This window comes from Quercus robur, chromosome 4 (genome assembly GCF_932294415.1).
Source record: "Quercus robur chromosome 4, dhQueRobu3.1, whole genome shotgun sequence".
In the NCBI taxonomy this organism is placed as follows: domain Eukaryota; kingdom Viridiplantae; phylum Streptophyta; class Magnoliopsida; order Fagales; family Fagaceae; genus Quercus; species Quercus robur.
In genome coordinates this window covers 33,903,886-33,924,745 of record NC_065537.1, presented here as the reverse complement: position 1 = coordinate 33,924,745, position 20,860 = coordinate 33,903,886, and the positions used below count along the sequence as shown (strand labels likewise).

At 34.7% G+C, this 20,860-nt stretch overlaps 2 protein-coding genes across 3 annotated transcripts; one reads left to right on the top strand and one right to left on the bottom strand.

The window, feature by feature from the left end:
* Positions 1 to 1,831: 1,831 nt before the first annotated feature.
* Positions 1,832 to 4,542, top strand: LOC126721168 (cyclic pyranopterin monophosphate synthase, mitochondrial). Of its 2 annotated transcripts, XR_007653853.1 has the most exons (4): positions 1,832 to 1,944; positions 2,539 to 2,670; positions 3,292 to 3,932; positions 4,073 to 4,542. XR_007653853.1 is itself a non-coding variant. In XM_050424190.1 (3 exons), the coding sequence occupies exons 2-3, from the start codon at positions 2,569 to 2,571 to the stop codon at positions 3,880 to 3,882; spliced, it is 693 nt and encodes a 230-aa protein (XP_050280147.1). In that variant the 5' UTR covers positions 1,832 to 1,944; positions 2,539 to 2,568; the 3' UTR covers positions 3,883 to 4,047. The 2 variants fall into 2 exon arrangements, 1 of the variants encoding a protein (XP_050280147.1); XM_050424190.1 differs by lacking the exon at positions 4,073 to 4,542 and having other exon boundaries at positions 3,292 to 4,047.
* A 7,935-nt stretch (positions 4,543 to 12,477) lies between these two features.
* On the bottom strand, positions 12,478 to 16,174 carry LOC126721167 (uncharacterized). Its single transcript, XM_050424188.1, has 3 exons — positions 13,611 to 16,174; positions 13,051 to 13,494; positions 12,478 to 12,673 (listed from the first exon to the last, which is right to left on the bottom strand). Exons 1-3 carry the CDS (start codon positions 13,705 to 13,707, stop codon positions 12,588 to 12,590), a joined length of 627 nt encoding a protein of 208 aa, XP_050280145.1. The 5' UTR covers positions 13,708 to 16,174; the 3' UTR covers positions 12,478 to 12,587.
* Positions 16,175 to 20,860: the final 4,686 nt, after the last annotated feature.

Sequence of the window (20,860 nt, the reverse complement as noted above, 5' to 3'; positions counted from 1 at the left end):
GGTGAAAATATTATTTTCTTATAAATCATAATCCACCGAAACCTAATCACAACCCTAGAAACAAACAAAAACTAAAACCCATCGGAACCACCGTCACAAGCCAATACCAACCTAGATATCCACGTCGCAAGCCGTAATCCACTAGAAAAAACCAAAACCCAAGCCAGATCACCACTAAAAAATCCATCAATTCAAACAAATCTCATCAAATCCTAACATCAAATAGAAAAAAGGGGGAGGGGAGGCGAGAAAGAGAGAGACCATCGGCCATGGATCCGATCAAATTCACATTTTCACTCAAGAGAGAGAGAGAGTTTTTGATAGACAATTCATTATTAGTAGGATCCACAATTTTTTTTTTTTTTTTTTTTAAATAATGAAAATTCCACTATAAATGAAAATGTCCAAAAGTTGTTCATTTTATGTATTTAAACCCCTTTTTTATACTAAGAATGAAAAGGTAGTACAAATTTGTAAACCATTTTTTTTTTGGTAGGTCCTACAAATAACTGAAAATGAAGACAGAGAACGCCAAACCAAACACCCATTTAACTTTTGGTTAGCCACAAAACCTTTTGTCACTAAAAATTTTGAAATTTTATAATATTTTAAGACTTTATATTTTCAATTGAATTTAAATTTCATTTTAGGGTTAATTGCATTTAGCCCACCTATAGTTTGACCAGTTTTAAGAAAACTTACTTGTGGTTTAAAAATTGTCACTTAACTCACTTGAGCTAACATCCGTTGGACAGCTGTAACCCACCTCTCTCATTGCAGTTAGGGGGAAAAAAAAAAAAAACCCATTTAGAATAGTATATCTTTGAAGAACAACTCTTTCTGTCTAAGAAATCAAATTTCATGACCCAAATCCCAAATTGTGTCTCAAATCTTGTTTGATCAACAGATTAACCAACATCCTCTACTGATTGCAAGCGAGGAGATATACTTTGGGTGGACAATCTCGCATCTAATAGGTACATTCATATTTGAAGAACCCAAAGGTTAAAAAAGAGCAAGAAGATCCAATTTTCTAGGTTGAAATCTTTCGTGGGTTGATTCCGATTTGCCCTTTTATCTTGGTAAATTCTTAAATAGAAGATTGTGCTAGCAAAGATTCAAAAATGAACTATGGGTTGCCTTTTTATTTTTTTAATTAATTTCTTATGACTTGACTATGGGTTGCTGTGTTAAATTCTTTCAATTTTGGTAAGATAAGCAAAAGAACTCATAGGATGGTGGCTCATGGTCTTCCTTTGGTAATTTCTCTTTTAAAATTATATTATTTAAAATGTCTTATCCATTTGGTAATCTATCGTTGTTGACTTGTTTCTCCATTTCTTTTGTTGAGGATGGCCTATGGGGATTGTGAAATTTTTTATCTTGGGAGTTTTTAGGATAATTGGTTTATTTATTTATTTTGAAGTTTCAAATTTAAAAGAGGAGATGGAGGAAAGAGAAATAACATATTAGTGAAAATACATTTTTACCCCTATTTTTCTAATGGTAAGGGGAGAGGTGGGTTATGATTGTCTAACGGAGGCCACCTCAGGTGGGTTAAGTTACAATTTTCAAATCATGGGTAGGCTTTGTTAAAATCAGCCAAGCACAGGTGAGTTAATTGCAATTAATCCTTAATTTTATGTTTAAAACCTCCACTAGAATCTTGACAATATGATTGAATATATAGTATCATTTACAAACACAATCATAAATAAATACCCAATAATAACCATCATAATTATCAAAATTTTCATATTTAGACAAAAAAAAAAAAAGGAATTATAATATTTATCTTAAAATTTCCTGTGAATTATATAAATTTCCTGTGAATTAATAAATAAATAAAGCAAACAAAGAAAGTTAGAAGCGTAGCAAGCTTCAGCTTTAGCCGAAAGTCTCTCACTCTCTACGTCAACGTTGAACTGCAGTGCACACTCAAAGGTTTGCAAAAGCTCCTAAACTTCAAGTCATTATTTCTCTATACTGCTGTTATTTGAAGCCCAAATAATATCATTTCATCCATACGAGAATCTGCGTATTTGCTTTTGTCGATCTATCACCGTAACATGTTTGTGAAAATGCCTAGGAGAAACTGGATTTTATAGTGTTAACAAACATTGAGACTTACTTCAATCAAACTAGATACTTTGTATTAGGAGCATGTGAGAGTCGACATTCTTGTTTTCTAATGTCCCCAAGTACTTTTCTTGATTTGTTTGAGCAAGAATTTGCAGCAAAAGTGATGAAAGTACTTTCAAAATGCTGACCAAATGATGTATTTGTTTCGTTCATATACTTGCTGACAACCCAGTGAAGTCAATAAATCTAGATACGCAACAAATTCAACAACTTTTTTGCAACTCCTGAGGTGATAGCCATAGGTTATGATTGGTGTGTGATACAAATGATATCATGTAAAAGTGAAGTTGCATGTGATGTGCTACCTCAGATGTCGTGAAAAAAGTTGTGAATTTTTTTTTTCTTTTTTTTTGGCATTTTTGGGTGAAGTATAAATGTTTCCCAATTCTCTTGTAGCTGTAGGAGACAATTTGGGATCTGTAGATCATGTTTCTCAGGCGACTTTCAGTGACGCTTCCTCTTTCAAGAAGATTGTTTAGCAGTAACAGCAACCATGATCTTTCAAGCACCATTGCTGAGCTAAATAAGGTAAGATTCTATTGTTCTGTTGCCTAGAAAAGCTGTATGGTACAAATTCCATTGTTATGTTTAACTGAAAAATCATCTTAGAATCTGAAGTACATTAAATAAGATTGATGCCTCAGTATCAACTAGGAGAGACATTGTTGATATCTTGAAATATCAGTCAAATATATTTACCAAGATATTGGATAGAATCCGCAAAAATATAACAAAAATATGATGTGCTAGATCATTAATTTACACTGCCTTTTTCTGCTGAATCATGACATTATTCTTTTCCTTACATAGTGTAGTGGACTTGAGACTCAACAAACAAGAGAGAATCCGAAGGAAATTAAGTGGAGGCTTTACCAAATATTATAAAGCTTTGAACCTAGAAAAAATTGATATAATGTGAGGAAAGAACTTCAGATAATATGAAATATTAAAGAAATGCGACCAAATTAGATAAAATTTAGTGTTTGAAGTTTGAATATATATTTTCATTGTTAGAAGTCATCATCTTTCATGGACCAATGTTAGAATTTGTAAAGGTTTGGAGTCTAATATTACTTTTGAGAAATATGACATAATTGCATATGGAAATTTCTCTGTCAAGAAATATCAATGCATACTTCCTGGTAGCAGGAAATGGAATCGGTGTTTGGTGAACCTTCTTCAAATGGCCCTGCCAGTTCTGCAAGTAATGTTTACATGGCTCAAGAAGCCCAGCTCGGTACCCATAAAGGAGTTGAAAGCCCAGTAGGCTTGACCCACATTGGCAGTACAGGTGAAGCCCAAATGGTAGATGTTTCTCTCAAAGAAAGTAGTAAGAGAACCGCAATCGCTCGTTGCAAGGTAATTCTTGGCAAGAAGGTGTTTGATTTGGTTTTAGCTAACCAGATGGCCAAGGGAGATGTCCTTAGTGTGGCAAAAATTGCAGGAATAAGTGGAGCAAAGCACACTAGCAGTCTTATCCCACTATGCCACAACATAACTCTGACTAATGTTCGTGTTGATCTGACACTGAAACCAGAGGATTTTAGTGTGGATATAGAAGGAGAAGCTGCATCTACAGGGAAAACTGGAGTTGAGATGGAAGCAATGACTGCCGTGACCATTGCTGGTCTAACAGTTTATGATATGTGCAAGGCTGCTTCAAAGGACATCCAGATCTCAGATGTGCAACTTGAGCACAAAACTGGTGGAAAGAGTGGGGACTGGTACAGGGAGAAGTAATAGTGTCTTTGAAGAAGACCATTGTGCAAAATTCTACCAATGTCTTGGAGGTTAGTTTCTAGTGATTTACATATCACATTGAAATGAAAGTTTTACTCCTTTTTGCATTGTTGGAATTTGAAGGAAATATTATGAATTCAGTGATTGAGTTATTAGATATTAAAACTACATTTGCACCTAAAATGTACAGAATTTTGGAGTAGCTTGCATCTTCTGAGTACCTTATACCAATGTGCATAGTGGATATCTTAAGCAAAAAGCGTGTTCAATCAAAACCGTGCTGAACTGAAATCTACCTTGTTTACCTTCTTAAACAGTTTGTTAGGTTGGAATCTTGTTTAGAAGTGGACTCTGTTCCATCTTAAGCCAAGATTTCTCTCTAGTAAAACAGAAAATATTCCGAAAGGCTTAATATGGCTAGGGAAAACTTCATTTCAAGAGATTACGGTGCCAGAATATTTCACGGCAACTAAAGGGTTACGGATATCAGGAGTTACAAAAGATTGAGACAATATAAAGAGTTAGGCAGTGAAGGTTGTCCTGTCTTGGCTTAGATCCTTTTGTTGTTCTGTAAGCCCTTTGACTTGGGAGCTCCCGTAAAACTAAAATTCACTTGGTAGCTGTGACTACAGATAAAGCATATTTTGTTATGACCCAAAATAAACACTTTTTTTTTTTTTTTTTAAATATATATAAAAAGAGAGGAATGACTGCAGTGAGTAAACAAAAGAAAATGGAAGTAATGTCGTTCTCCCTATGTCTAACGTTAATTCTCCAACTAAACTTCAAGGTCAAGTGATCACTATTCAGTTATAAAAACTGCTGGGTGGACTACCTATGTTGGACGAGTATACATAAGTCCATATTAATTGATGTTACATTTCTTTCATCTATGTCGTGAATGTTTGTGGGGCCCTTTTTTTAGGACGGTTCCTCTGGCCCAAACCCAATAAGAAGTCTTGGGTTGCTGAAAAGGGGTTTGGAATGGATGATAGTGTTAGATGGGTGAACTGAACTTGGCTCACTGCGACCTGCTTTGGTAGTTATACAAATCGATCTCTATGCAAGTCACAAAGAATTCCACAAGGCAAAAATATAGGCTAAATATGACAACAAGTACATAAAAAAGAACAGTAATGTAGACAGGTGCAAAAAAATAAATAAATAAAAAAAAAAATCAGGGAGCTTTATTTAACTAAGTCAAGTATTGAAAAAATGTTGAGGGCCGTTTTTCAACCAATACACACGTCTAGGTGTGGCAATTCGTGTTAGTGGGTTGGGTTTGTGTTGTGTCGAACCATGAGTATTTGGTTATATGGGTTGACTCGAACCTGACCAGTTTAGTAAACATGTTAAGAATCTTTAATCCTAACACGATCTGTTTATTAAATAGGTCGACCCGACACGACATGTTTGACTCATTTAATTAACAAGTCATGTAAAGGTTAATACAAATAACCCGTTTAATAACCTGATTGATTAATAATAATAACAAAAGTTAATACCTTTATAAGCTAAATGAGTCTAACGAGTTCGCAATAAAAAGGAGATTAAAAACAGAATATTTAAGGCTTATTTTTTCTTGTGTGAACTACTTTCTGTGGCAAAATTTCTCCACCCAAAAGGGTCCAAAGCATGAGCAATACAACCGAAAGGTCACCTGTAGCTTTTTCATTTTGACAATTCAATCCAAAGAATTCCAACCAACATCAAGAATTTCATAACAATTTCATTAAAGATATCCCCAAAGAAAGTCAGATCTCTATAAGTAATTATAAGGACCATTAGCCAGAAAAGAATGGAAGTCTGAATAATTATAATTGCACATCAAACTTGTCCCATCAGAGATAAAAGTCATCACCACTATTAGTTACAAAAGAATGTGTCAAGCCTCCTCTAGGATGTACAACACCTAAGGATCATCATCACAAAAATCTAGCTTCCATTAGTAGTTGCCTAACTACTGCTAGCCACAAAAACTTGTCTCAAAAGATCGCTATCTACTCTGAAAAAGTCTGGTGAAAGAATGGGATGAGACAAAGCCTAGTAAATAGCATAATTAATGGAGGAAGAGAAAATGCAAGTTTCATGATGATGAATAGTTTACAAAGCATGTTATAATTTGAGAATTTCCAAATAAATTCTACAAAACTATTTCCAATAATAATCATGGTTTTAAGATATGGACCGTTCAACGAACTGAAAAAGGAAGCAGTTCAAGGGTTTTAAGGTTGGATTGAGATTCAACTGAGGTTGAACCGCGATAATGTCATAGTTAATTTAATAATGAAGCACAAATAAAGGTATTAAAATAGCAAAAGTTAAAAATGTTTTACTAAAATTATGTCTAAAAAAATTAAACAATTTTCAAATGAATTTTCACCATTTTTATAAGGTTAATAGAAAATGATAAAGCATATATAAGTGTAAAAAAAATGTGTGTTTAGTAATCTTTCAAATAAAAAAAATAGTCTAAAATAAATTCATTTTCAAAATAAATTAATAAATTGTAAATTTGCATGTAAAAAATATAATTATTGAACCACTAATAAAATTATAAAATAATAATAGATTGAGAGGGGTTAATATGATAAATTGAAAAACTATAATCCAAACTCAAAATAAATAAAATATTGAATCCAAGAGTGACTCATCAAAATAACTTAGCCTATTGGTTAGCGTATGTATATCTTAGTTAAAACTTATCGTCAATACACAACCGGAACTAAATAACCATCACAAAGATAGGTGCTAAGATACCAATGTCACACAAACTATAATATTTAGCTAGGTAATCACTAGGAAATCACACGTCAAGGCACCTGGGCAAAACATAATGAGGTCAAAAATTTCATTTAATTCAAAATATAATTCATCTCCAAGTAGTTACGTAAAATATTTGAATACCCTAGATATTCACAAGGTTCTCAAAGCCTTCAAAACCATTTCTTGTCAAAAGATTTTGTATTAACTTCCCAAATAACATAGGTCAAGATATAGCATCGTTAGAAATTGCAAACAATGCAATAATTTGATGAAATCCATCATCAAAGGATTAAATCAACAATGCTTATATTTTCCATACTAATAACTCATGCATTTCCCCATATGCAATATCAAATATGATGCACTTTTCATAAATAATCATATACATAAAGGTTACAACACGACACTTTTTAGGAAAATATAGTTTCCATGAACAATTTCCCAAAATATGTTTAACCCAAAAATTAATGTTTTATGTAATATGGTTATTTTCAAAGATCCCATTAAAAAAGATACTTACCTTGCGACCCGCAAAAAGCTTAGTCCCAAAGTTCCAAAGGAGGTTAGCTAGAACCTAAATGATACCAAGCAAACCTATCATGACAAGAATGAAGCTTGAAATAACATCTGGCTACGAAATAGAAAGTAAACAATTAAGCAAACTTCAATGTTTTAACCTCAAAATCAATGTATTCCACTTCCAATAGTTACTCAACAATTTAATATACAAGGTATAAGCTCCAATTCATAAACTTAACCCATTCAAGATCATCTCCATAATACTAAAATCTCAACACTTTATGAGTAACTTCCATAAGATTTACACATCATCATCAAGAGAGACCCATGAAATAAAATCACAATATCTACCAAGACAAGAAATTTAAATCTTCAACTAGTTCCAAATAAACTCAATTTCAATGGAAAAATTAGATTTACCAACTGTCACATGTTAGAACCCAAAACCCCTAAATTTCCACCATAAATAAACCTTAGATAGCCACCATTTGTAAAACCATAAACTCACTCATCAAAATGAATCCACCAAGTCAAAACCCATATACATAAATCACATGAATATCATTTTCAAAACTTAGATTAGAAGAACCTCCAGCAAAATGTGAAAACCCACAAGATAATAAGAGTTTCACCTTACAAAGGAGAGATGAAGAAGCCTTAGAGGTTGCTATAGAGTTTTTCCAGTAAATCTCACCAGACAAACGATAGTGGAGGTGGTGGTGTAGTGCACCGGTGAGGGAGTGAGAGAGGTAAAGAAGAGTGTGTATGTGAGTTGTTTGTGTTTCTGTGAAATGAAAAAGAGAAGAGAAGTGAGAAGCGGAGATATTTGCAGACTAGTTGTGTAAGAGTTTACAATGTAGTAAGTTAAACAACATTTGTAACAATTAAGGAAAATAGCATCTTGAGTTTTAGAAACTCGAGATGTTGTATAAATCTCGACTATTCCAAACTTGCTTTACACTTGCTGTGCAGCTGCTGATCTGGACTAAATGCCACATAGATCTCGAGTCTTAAAGACTCGATTTCTACAAAATAACTTAGGGAAATTTTTTTTATACTTATAGATATCGAGTATTAGAAACTCGATATTTTTTTAAAATTTGCATAGAACTCGAGTATTATAGACTCGAGTTCTACTGGGGAAAATTTTATAAACACACATGCCAGTCTACAAAATTTTATAAACACAGAATCAACCCTCACTCTCTCACCCATAACACTTAGCTTCACTAACTCACTGCCTCACTCACCACATTGCCTCTCTCACTTCTCTTCCCTCTCAACAAATTCATATCTCAGGTAAGGGTTTTTTGATTTAATTGTCATTGTAGTTAGGTATTAGTTGTTGTTAGGTGTGGGTTAAAGAGTTTGACTATTTATTTTGTAGATAGTTAACATTACTTAGTTAAGATACCTAGATTGTGAATTATAGAACTTTGTTTTGTTAGTGTTAATTTTTTGAGTATTTATTTGCATGGTTTTTGTTATCAAAATTTAATTCATCATTTCTAGGCTCTTATTTTTATCATGAGCTTACAAGTTTCTTGACTTTATTCATCATTGTTTTGGGTACGAAATGGGTAGTGAATGAATTGTAATGAATGGGTATGTAATCATGCCCTTTGAATGGGTATGCAATGAAATGAGTGACTTATGGATATAAAATGAATTGTAATGAAATGGGTATGTAATTCATGCCCTTTGAATGTGTAATGAAATGACTTTTTTGTATTGGGTATGAAATAGGTATGTAATTAGATAAAATGTTGTATACTTTTACAAGGATTTTGGTGTTTTTTTTTTTTTTTTTTTTTTTTTTTTTTTTTTTTTTTGGTATTGGGTATGAAATACTGTCTTAGCATGATGGAAAAATGATTTGGGTATGAAATGTGTAATGAAATTCATACCCTTTGAATGAATTGGAATTTGTACTTTGTGTAGTTTGACTAGATAAAATGTTTTTTTAACTAACATAGTAACTTGACTCTAATAGGTTCACAATGCCTGAAATTGATATAATTTTATACCACAGTGGTCCACTTAAGAATGCCAATGCGAACAAGGGATTGCCATTTGAAGGGTCGAGTATAAAGACCTATTATACCCAAATTGATCGTAGGTTTGACAAGTATATGGCAATAGAAACAGACAAAAATGTAAAGATCATGTTTGACAAGTTGGAGAGAATACTTGTAGTAAATGGTATTGAGTTATACATACAGTAGGAGCCGCTTGTAGAAGTTGGTATCGAGGAAATCCAGCAAATAACCACTAGTTTACAGGTTACAGTTCTAGATGCTCAATATGAGTATTCTACACATGTAGAGGATGATGATGTTCATGTCGATGATGATGACGACGACGACGATGAGAGTGATGATGACAACTATGTTGATGAGACTACTGCCATTAATGGTGAAGATTTTGTTGATGGAGATGAGTTTGAAGAAAGGATTGAACGAGGGGACTTTGGGGACTTTGAGAGGGACATTGATGACGATGAGACATTGGACGGTAGTGAACCTAATGCAAACAATGTTATTAGTGTCCAAAACATTACGGGCACAATCCCTGCCTATGCACTTCCTGCCTTGTCATTTTCTGCAAATACTTGGGAAAATGTGGTTGATCCTTCACATATTGAGATACCATTTGTGTCTACTTGGAGAGAGATGATGAATTTATGCAAAGGGTTGACTTTTGCCAATAAAGTGGAGGTGAAGTGCGTATTAACAATTTGTGCCCTCAAGTAAAACAAACATTTTATGATCAGTAGGTCGACGAATAAAAAACTTTGTGTAGAATGCGTGAATGAGTTAAGCAAGTGGTATGTCTGTGCAGTCATGAAGCCCAATCTCCACAGACTATGGATGGTCATCATGTATGTGGGTCCTCACATATACCGATTGGGGTGCGAAATGATGGTAGAATGATGAATTGTAATTTTATTGCATCAGACATCCTTAAGAAGTTATGTGAGGATCTCACTATTCCAATTAAGCATCTTAGATCTATGATAGAGGCGAAATATGAGAGCTATAAGCCTTCTTACTACAAGGTATGGGATGTGAAAAAAAAAGGCAATTGGGAAGATGTTTGAGAATTGGGAAGAGTTTTACCAATAGTTGCAAAAGTTGCTAATGGCATATATTGATCAGGATCCGACTACCCAGGTGTTCTATCGTACCACACCCACCGTTGAAGATGACACTGTATTTTTGCATTATGTGTTTTGGTCTTTCGGTCTATGCATTGATGGATTCAAATATTGCAAGTTGGTTATCAGTATTGATGGGACCCCTTTGTATGGTAAATATTAGGGAAAGTTGTTAGTCGTAATGGCAACCGACATTAACAACAAGGTATTCCCTCTCGCCTTTGCTGTTGTGGATTGTGAGTCAAGATCTAGTTGGAGATAGTTTTACAATGCCTCAGAGATACAATTGGCCACATGATACCTGACAAAGGCATTTGCATAATTTCTGATTGAAATCTCAGTATCAAAAACGCCATTGTAAACTAGCCTAGAGAGGATGATGGAAGAACATGGGTATTTCATAGATATTGCCTTCGACATGTTGCTAGCAACTTCAACACACATTTTCAGAACTTGACTCTAAAGTCAACGGCGTTGAAAGTAGGATATGCTACTCAAGTAGTTAAATTTGATACCATAATGCAGTCCATTAAGCAGGTGGAAATTGAGGCCATTAGGAATAAGAAGAAGGTGACGGGGAAGGATGGCAAGGAAACGAATCAAGGTTATCTTCCATACACATACCTAATGAGTGAGTTTGTGGATATGTGGATCCAGTCACATGATGGTTGGAGACGTTTTGGGGCAATGACAACCAATATATCAGAGTGCTTCAATGGTGTACTAAAAAGTGCACGAGGCCTTCCTATTGCCACAATGGTTGAGTTCACTTGATCTAAACTTGTTGAATATTTCCACATTTGGCACAAAGAAATTACTAATGAGTTGTTGGAGGGTAAGAAATAGAGTACATATGTCTTCTCCACGTGGGATGGAAATATGAGTAAATCTGAGAAACACTATCTCAAGGCATTTAGCAATCAAGATATGATATATCAGGTAGTTACTTCACTTAACATGTGTAGCACAGGAGGGGGAAACCACAGTTATGAAGTTCGATTACGGGAAAGAACATGCAGTTGTGGGAAATGGAAAAACATAGGGATCCCGTGTTCACATGCAATTAAAGTATGTGATGCGGTAAATATTGATTCGACCACATATATTCACCCATGTTATAGTTTGGAGTATGCTTTTAACACTTACTCATATGCATTTGTGGTTCCTAAGTCACAGTCATTGTGGAGGGATCCCACGGGGCCAATGTGGTTCCATAATCCAGCATTGTTGCGGGCCAAATGTTGACCAGTGAAGTCAAGAATAAGGAATGAGATAGATGGAGTGAGGAATAAGGATTGAGAACTGGGATGGTGGAGGGAGGACGCAGATTTGATAGAGAGTCAACCTAAGTAGACATGTGGCCTGTGTCATGCTTCCGGGCATAACTGTAGAAAATGTCCGCAGTCCCGTGGCACTTCCACAAGCAGTCATGTTCCAAACTAGGTAGGTGATAGATGACAAAAAGTTCTGGATCGGGTTGTTCATTCCATGTTTACCTAATGTTTACTATCTTGTCTCCTAACGTGATTAGTCTACGTTTTTCAGGCATGCTTCCGTGGACGACATTTTTGTTGTGCGGATTGCTGATCTTAGGAAAAGTGACTACATTGTATCCAAACAATTAACTTTTTGGGTTTTTTTTTTTTTAATGTACTTGTAATTCTCTATCCAATGTACTTATATGAAGATTTTGATTTAAGTAGTATGGTTAGAATTGCAAATTAAGCGTGGTTGGGCATGTTTAGAATGTTGATATATTGAGAATGCCTTTTGTTGTGATTTAAGTGCATTTACACTGTAAAACTATGTTTATGGAGAGAGTGTAACAATTTCTATAGTTTGGTGCCTATTGAGAATGCCTTTTGATGTAATTTAAGTGCATTTACATTCTCAGCTTCTCTGCCACTCAATGAGTGTTTGTGGATTACATTCTCAGTTTCTTTATCTTTGTTTCTTAGCAAGTGCATGCACACATTTCAGTTTCTGGTTTGCCTGCATCTCCAAGAAAAAAAAAAAGAACAGTGAACTCGATTTTCATAGACTCAAGTTCCACTAGTGTGAACACTCAAAAAATAGAGCATCCTTTCTACCTGGTTTGCCTGCACACTTGCATTTATACAATCACTAGTTTAATATGTATATATTTACGTGTGTATATGCCATGTAATTATGCATATATAAAACAATTGAGTACTATGTTCTCACAGTCTTACCTAAAATAATTTACAGCTCGAACTTTGAAAGTATTTGGCTCAATATGTGATCAACAATCAAGCATTTTATTATCTATTGGACAAAAAGGTACTTGGGAACCTACTATTGGCCTTTCCAGAAGCATCTTCGAGGAAACTGTAATCATACAAAGAAATAATTAATTAAACTTATTCAACTTACACATGTTTTATATCTCTCTCTCTAAAAGCATTTACTTGTGCATGTGCCATGTAATTATACTACTATTGAGCACCACAATATACACGTGTGAGTGAGTGTGTGTGTAAATTACCACCATCAATATCAATATGAATTATTTGGAGGAAGAAGGATTTGGAATGACCACACATCAATCTAGTAGAACGAAAATGCTAAACCAAAATTGATAAACTGCACTCTATTTAAATTCTACTTATATTCTCCCAATGTAAAGCTGAATTTTCTATGAGGTCCATTTATGTTTGTATCCACAAGAAACTAATGTGTCAAAATTTGACAATCTCAATACTCACATAGAGGGCCATTCACATTTCCATCTTTCCATTTGAAGGAAAGCTTTGAGGAAGCCTTTTTTCTCGAACTTGGCGGACTAGAACTTAATGATCTTCTCTTTTCAACTGAAGGAACAGTGGATGCAAGACAAGGTAAGCAGTTGCTTGGGAGAATCCCACAGTTATCTAATACTCTTACTTCCTTGCCAGGACTTCCATCCACAGATGAGGAGACTTCATCAAGGTACACTGGATGGTTTGCTTCATTTGAAGGTCCATCACATCTAGAAACCTCATTAACAGAGTTGAGTGTTGAATTCCCTATTGACAAATCCCCCGGTTTCTGTATATGATTGGTGGAATAGGCATGATGGTTATTGAGATTATGGTCCAAATGATTGGCATCTCTTAGAGATGGAATACTTGATACGGATGCACCTTCAAAGCCGTTCAGAGATAACAAATCTACAGATATCATCGGTACGCATAAGTCAAATTAATATAAACATATCTCTTCTATCAGAAAGCGAAGGAAAATAATCCTCATATGTATTTGAGTCTAAGTATCTACAAAATCATACCATTTGCAACACTTTGGTAATCTTCATCACACTCAGACTCCAGAATTGCAGCTAAATCAAACCATGCCTCTTCAACTTGTCCTAATCCTGTCATCATATTGAACAGAATTAGGGGAATGATATAAGAAAATCACAGTGACACATAATTTGAGAATTCAATACTTAATTACATGGTTAGCCAAAGCTAGATTAGTATTTCAGGGAAATTTTGGCTCCTAATTCATCATATGTTCAAAAAATGGCAAAAGTTTCAGAACAAAGAAAGTAGAAGAATAACAAGCAAGATTATGCTCCAATATCTTCAATGCGACTGACAAAGCAGATTTATTGGTGAAGTCAATGAGCTTTATACACTGCATATTTCTCACAAGTTCCCCTAATGTTCCAGGTCTTTATCTTTGAAAACCTAATCACTGCAAGCAACACCAATCTTAAATCCATGAGAAGGTCCACCTTTCTAGATTATACAACTCGTGTTACATTGTCAGTGAAAAACAAATTTATATTCTTAACTGTTTACTTAGCAAACCTCCAATGACAGCTTTCTTTCCATAATTAGGAAGCTCTGTGATATTCAGTTAATAGGAAAGTCACTCCTATGGCTATCCTATAGACATGCCCAATATCAAAAGTTCATTTGCCACTTGACCAGAACTATTGTTAGCATTTCAAAAACTTCAATGCACAGTCTCTTTGACAGGCAAACCATATTGCTTTTTGATCCAAGCACATTGAACTTCAGACCTAAAAATCCAGTTGCAGAAGCCATCTCTCACAACAATATCAAATTGTAAGGCTGTCTTGTTTATAACCCTTGCAAAATACCATTTCCGGTCTTGGCACATTAACTAGCACTGAGACAACTCAAACCAAATGCAATATGGTTATACATGGAGGGCTTTCACAATTATTATATCTGTAAAAGACAATTTCCAATGATTAGCACATCAATTCACCTAGAAATGGACTCTCAAAGTCCCCTATTGAGGTCAATTAGTTATTAGGGTACAATTGCTAAAAATTAGTATGCTAATCTCCCAGTAAACTAAGAATCAAGGACAAAGTGATTTATCTCCTCCAGCTGTCAAGAACAATCAAATTCATAAAATTTCCATCTAGACCACTGATCAATTCAAAAAATATAATCTATCCCCCTCTTAATCAACCATGAATGTTCAAATAGTGTGTAAAACACAAAGACAACACAACGATGTGTTATTGAAGAGAAAACATAAGGTGTAAAACAACTTGAATGTTTATACCCTCAAATTACAAATTACCAATTCAAGCTTATTATCAAACAATGTATGTGCGGAATATGAAAATAAGCTAAACCAGAATTGATAAAACAATCTAAACCAAATAAAATCACAATCACAGCAGAAATTAAATGGCAAAGATTAAGGGAAGAGAGATGCAAACACAAAGACAACATAGCGATGTGTTATCAAAGAGGAAACCGAAGTCCTCGACGTAAAACCTTTCCGCTACCCTCCAAGCAGTCAATAATCCACTAGAGAATGAAGTTGGGATACATGAACAGTAAAAGACCCTCCAAGCCTAATCTACCTAGTGTACCTAAGCACTCCAAACTTCTTGCTCCAATGAGGTTACGCCGAACCTTTATCTTCTCTAACTTACCGGATCCCACTATAACCTATAGCATCAACCAATATCAATTGATCCCTTCCTAATTGCTTCCCAAGTACCAAATAGCCTCCTTACAGATATGGGTATGGTGAGAAAAGGTTTTGGTTAATGTACCTTTTAAGGATGTAACAATGGAGAGAGTAAGAGTAGAGGAATTTGGAGAATCAAAGGATGAAAATTGTGGATGAATCAATCTTGTTTTTCTCTAGGGTTTCTCTCTCAAAATTCTCTTTAGAAGCTCTCTACAATACGTGGGTATAAAGGGTATTTATACTGGTGTGTGTTTGGAATGCGAAAGGTTAGTTTTTCCCAAATAGAGTGGTCTGGCGACTTGACCCCGCAACTTCATTGAGTTGCAAGTTTGAGTCACGAGCTAATTGCCTAGCCAGACTAGAAGTTTTGTCATGTAATGCTCCAGCTGGCGTGGCTCTTCAGCTCCTCTACATGCTTCACACGTGTGTCAACTTTGGTGACTTGCCAGCCATGAGCTAGTCGCAAGATGTAGTCGCGAGGCCCTGTTGAGTGCACACTCTTGAGCTTTTCCTTCACATTCTCTCACACACTACCCTTACATGATTCCCACCTAAATACAGGATTTCTAAATGTTGAATTACAAGCAAATTTGACACGGAATAAAGCCAACAAGATAGTTGATTAAATTCAACCTTACAATCTCCCCCTTTGGCTATTCCGCGACAAAACCCTAAAAAAAAAAAATTCTAGACTTAACATGTGAGTTGGGAATAGTTGAACAAAACTCAGTTACACCTAACTCTAGAATTTGTGTAGCTCTTGAACCATAAGAACAAGTATCTCTTGAAAAACAACAACACAATACGATTATTGTATGCAGAAAACTTGTAATGCATATAGAGCAAGCACAATGCAATCAAGCAATATAGATTAAAGCAATAAAGCATGGCTTGACCAAAAATAACAATCACTGTAACTAGTGACCACAATACTCATTCACACAAGTAATGAACATCCGGACATGCAAGCTAATAAGCTCAATTCAAAGTATCATTTGCATGTCTAGCACTCAATCGATACAAAAACTCAAAGTAATTGCATCAAGGATATAAAATCCAACAAAGGCACAAGAGTGATGTACTTAAAGAAAATGCATAACATTTAACAACAAGTACTAAGCTACAAAGCATGGATACAAAGATAAAGTATTTTAGATAGCTAAGCATAATTATGAACTATGAGCAAAGCAAAAACATAGTTAATATAACACAAAACTCTTTCTCTCTTTTCATATCACTCCCCCTATCATGAATCATAGGAGTTGTGATGAACTTGGAACATATATACCTGTAACCTGAAACACTTGCACAAAACACGTTAGACCTTTAAGGTAAAGCAAGTAATAAAAAAACAAGTATAATGTAACAAGTAAATTGCGATCAAGTAAACATGATGTGAAACATGTGAGCAACTTGATCATACACCAAAACAGTCATATAGAAATAACTACAATGATCACATAGCAAAGCAAATGATCATCTAAACTAGCATTCAATAAAGCACAATAGCATAAGGATGTATGCATGTCCAACATACAAACACAATGCAATGAGAACAACAAGGCATAGATACTAAACATAACTCAAAGCACCATAAAGCCAATAAGAAAACAAATAGAACGAAGTTTTCTTATTAACACAATGTCTTCTCCCTCTTGGTATATGCATCTCCCCTATGGAATATCTCCCCCCCTACAAATGTGCACGAGAAATAGAATTTCTCTTCCTAAGAATGTACACAAGAGTCATATAGAAATGACAAAAACTTTCCGGTATACTCTCTAGAGTATACTCTCCCCCTTTTTATCACGAATAGACAAAGGGTCAAGGAGAAATGAGGGCAAGAGATAAAGGTACAAATAAGGATAATGATGCATGAGAGGTGCGAAATGAATGAGAAAATGAAGCTCAAACCTAAGACAAAACAAAATGCCACAAAGCATAAGGTAAACAAGACATGCTAGGATGATGAAACAAGGTATAAACCAATGCATGACAAAGGTAGCACAGGTGTGTGCAAGAGGTGACAATGTGCAATGCATGACCAAAGCATTGAAAATGCACATGTCGAGCAAGGTGTGTTAAATATACAACCAATGAACCAAACATGTTCCTAATGAGGAAACATGAAAAACCTCAAAGTTTGGTACTCATCAGTGTCCAAACAAGCGAGAAAGAGCTTAAGAGGCATTTTATCAAACACCTAGCATGCACACTATAAACAACAATGTAAAACAATGCATGAACATCATGAAATCCACCATTAATACATGTTCTTTTTGCCACAAGGGGCCAACATCCAAAGCAAATCATCAAAAGAAATCAATTCCATACAAAAATTTGGCAAAAATTCAAGTTTTCCCAACCCCTATGATGAAAATCCTAGCCAAGAGTACAAAACTCTCCAAAACATAATCTAAGGATCAAAATCAATGAAAAGAGTTTATAATTACCTTAGAGATGTTAATAAAATGAAAAACCATTCAAATTGATTGGGTTTTGATGTAAAAATAGTGAAAGAGGGGTTTAAGAGAGGATGAGAAAGGTTTAAAACAAGTTTTCCACGAAAAGCCCTTTAAAAGCTGTTTCTGGGCATTTTGCGACTAGCGAGTCGCGAGTGAGTCACAAAACCATTTTGTGTAAACTTGCTATTGGAGCTCGCTACTAGGCGAGTCTCCAAAACAAGTAGCCAAAACTTGCTACTCGCGAGAGTAGCCAGAATGAGTAGCCAAAAATTCTGACGCTTGTTTTTTAACATAAAACATGCTTAAACAATGAAAAACAAAGTAAGCACTAAACATGAACACAAAGAGTGATAAAAATCACTTCCAAAAACATATAAAATGATCAAAAATCTTTTTGGTTTGATCCACATAGAGTTGAGCACACACACATCACATTTAAACAAGTACAATCAAACAAATGAATAAGGCATTCATTGAATATTAGACATGTGTGTTGTGTGTGTGTATCAAATGTGGAATAGTCCTTAGTCTAGAGTGAAATTTCAATGATCAATTCAATCAAGTCATACATAACTAGTACTAAGTCAAGTGATCTATCTCAATTATAGAAATTAACATATATGACCTCTCACAAGAAAATGATTACATATCTTCGAAACTTTTCATTTGGCTTCTCTACAATTCATAACAATTGATTATTTTTTATTTTTATATCCCTTTTTGAGATCGATGTCTGAAATTTCTAATATTTCAATTTGATGAACAAGCCTTTGGCTTTTGGGCATCATACATTTTCAATACAAGTCGCTTTCCCTTTTTCCTAATAAAATACTAGTATATGCGACGACTTTTACAGCTCATTATCTCTTTTCGAGATTTAACATTGATTGATATCTTTAAGCAAATATATATATATATATATATATATAAAAGTGTGGGAAGATATATAGGCACAAGTCTATGCATGTATCAAAAACAACATGACTATTGACTAATCATTCATGACAAGCTTGAAGATCGATTTATAACAATCACACATAGATGTCAAAATTTTTCCCACAAAGATAGATGTGCATACATAACAAACTAAGCTTATAAATGCACTAAGCTATTTGTACGGAGGTACTAGGCTAAACTCACATGTGATATGTGTTTAAATATATACGATCAAACTTTTTGAATTTTTCATTTTTTATGTGGTTTTGGATTTTTTACTTACACAAAACTAAAACATAAAAGTAAGATCAAAGACAAAAGCAATGCATACAAATAAATGTAAGTTGCAAAAATGCATGAATATGTAGCATCTAATGCATGAAGGGTCCTACAAAGATCGAAAGAATTAAATCAAGGACCAAAAGAGCAAAAGCTCAACCATAGGAACCCTTTCTCATCCAAACGGAACAATTGTTTGGAATGAGTGTCTCATGAGAAGTGAGACGAGAGTTGGAAGAATGAGAACCGGAGATGCACATAGACAAGGAGTTAAGAGCATTAAACACTTTCTTTAACAACATACTAGTTTCACTCAAATCCGGTTTACCCATTTTAGCACAACTTCCATGAAGCTCAAGTTTCTATTTTCTTTTGATTCCTTTAAGAGCATGAAACTTAGAGCATTGAAGTCTTAAATGACCAAAGGCACTACAACGGTGACATACAATGTGTTTAGGTCTATTAGGCTTTTTGAGAAGGGATCTAACAACATGTTTTTGTTCTCTCTTCAACTTATGACATTAAGGTCTTATATGACCAATCACACCACAATGGTGGCAAGTTGGAACAAACTTAGATCCATCCAAAGCCATAGGTTTAGACCTAAATGAAGGCTTTGACTTAACAGTCTTTCTCTCCACCTTTTGATTTCTTTTATGTGGAGGAATATACATCGATTTGTCCTTTGAGGTAGAACACACAATAGGCACAAGATCGGATACCACAACATGATTGTAACAAATATTTTCATCATTTTTAGCAATAGGTTCAGTAATCAAACACTTGGCATGCATTTTAAGAGATTCATTTTCACATTTTAGCTCATCAATAAGTTTGTTAGACAAAACAAGTTTAGCATCCAAGTCCATATTCAAACATTCAAAGTCTTTCAGTTTTTCAAGAGAATATTAAACAATTTTCTTATATTTCTCAACCAATTTGTTGGATTCATTGAGCTTAGCAATCAAATCATCATTTTCACCAAATAACTTGTTCAAATTCTTTTGAAACTTCTTAGCCTTTTTCTTCAAGAGTTTGTCATTTGAAATATCAACAACACCCAATGATTCAAGTAACATGTCATCACAATCATGAGGATGAACCCTAGAGGCATTTTCACAAACATGTGATATGCTACAATCATGAACATCCAAAACATGCATATAGGCATACAAAGCACTATCCATGGCAAATAAACACAAGGGGTCAAGGATCACACTTAGGTATTTAACCCACAACAAGTGTACCCGCTCTGATACCAATTGAATCTTCAAATAATGTGTAAAACACCTTTAACGTTTAGACCCCCAAATTACAAATTTCCAATTCAAGCTTATTATCAAACAATGTATGTGCGGAATATGAACATAAACTAAACTAGAATTGATAAAACAATCTAAACTAAATAAAATCACAACCACAGCAAAAATTAAATGGCAAAGATTAAAGGAAGAGAGATGCAAACACAAAGACAACACAGCAATGTGTTATCAAAGAGGAAACCAAAGTCTTCGGCGTAAAATCTCTCTGCCACTCTCCAAACGGTCAATAATCCACTAGAGAATGAAGTTGGGATACATGAATAGTAGAAGACCCTCCAAGCCTAATCTACCCAGTGTACCTAAGCCCTCCAATCTTCTTACTCCAATGAGGTTACGCCGAACCTTTGTCTTCTCTAACTTACTGGATCCCACTATAACCCATAGCATCAACCAATATCAATTGGTCCCTTCCTAACTGCTTCCCAAGCACCAAATAACTTCCTCACAGATATGGGTATGGTGAGAAAATGTTTTGGCTAATGTACCTCTCAAGGATGTAACAATGGAAAGGGTGAGAGTAGAGGAATTCGGAGAATCAAATGATGAAGATTGTGGATGAGTGAATC

Bases quoted from the DNA above. Each gene is read 5' to 3' on its own strand.
- LOC126721167 (XM_050424188.1), bottom strand. From the start codon at position 13,707: ATGATGACAGGATTAGGACAAGTTGAAGAGGCATGGTTTGATTTAGCT. The intron at 13,495-13,610 runs GTATGATTTTGT...TGATATCTGTAG, and splicing joins TTACCAAAGTGTTGCAAATG to ATTTGTTATCTCTGAACGGC. The intron at 12,674-13,050 runs GTGAGTATTGAG...GTATGATTACAG, and splicing joins AAATGTGAATGGCCCTCTAT to TTTCCTCGAAGATGCTTCTG.
- LOC126721168 (XM_050424190.1), top strand. From the start codon at position 2,569: ATGTTTCTCAGGCGACTTTCAGTGACGCTTCCTCTTTCAAGAAGATTG. The intron at 2,671-3,291 runs GTAAGATTCTAT...TCCTGGTAGCAG, and splicing joins CCATTGCTGAGCTAAATAAG to GAAATGGAATCGGTGTTTGG.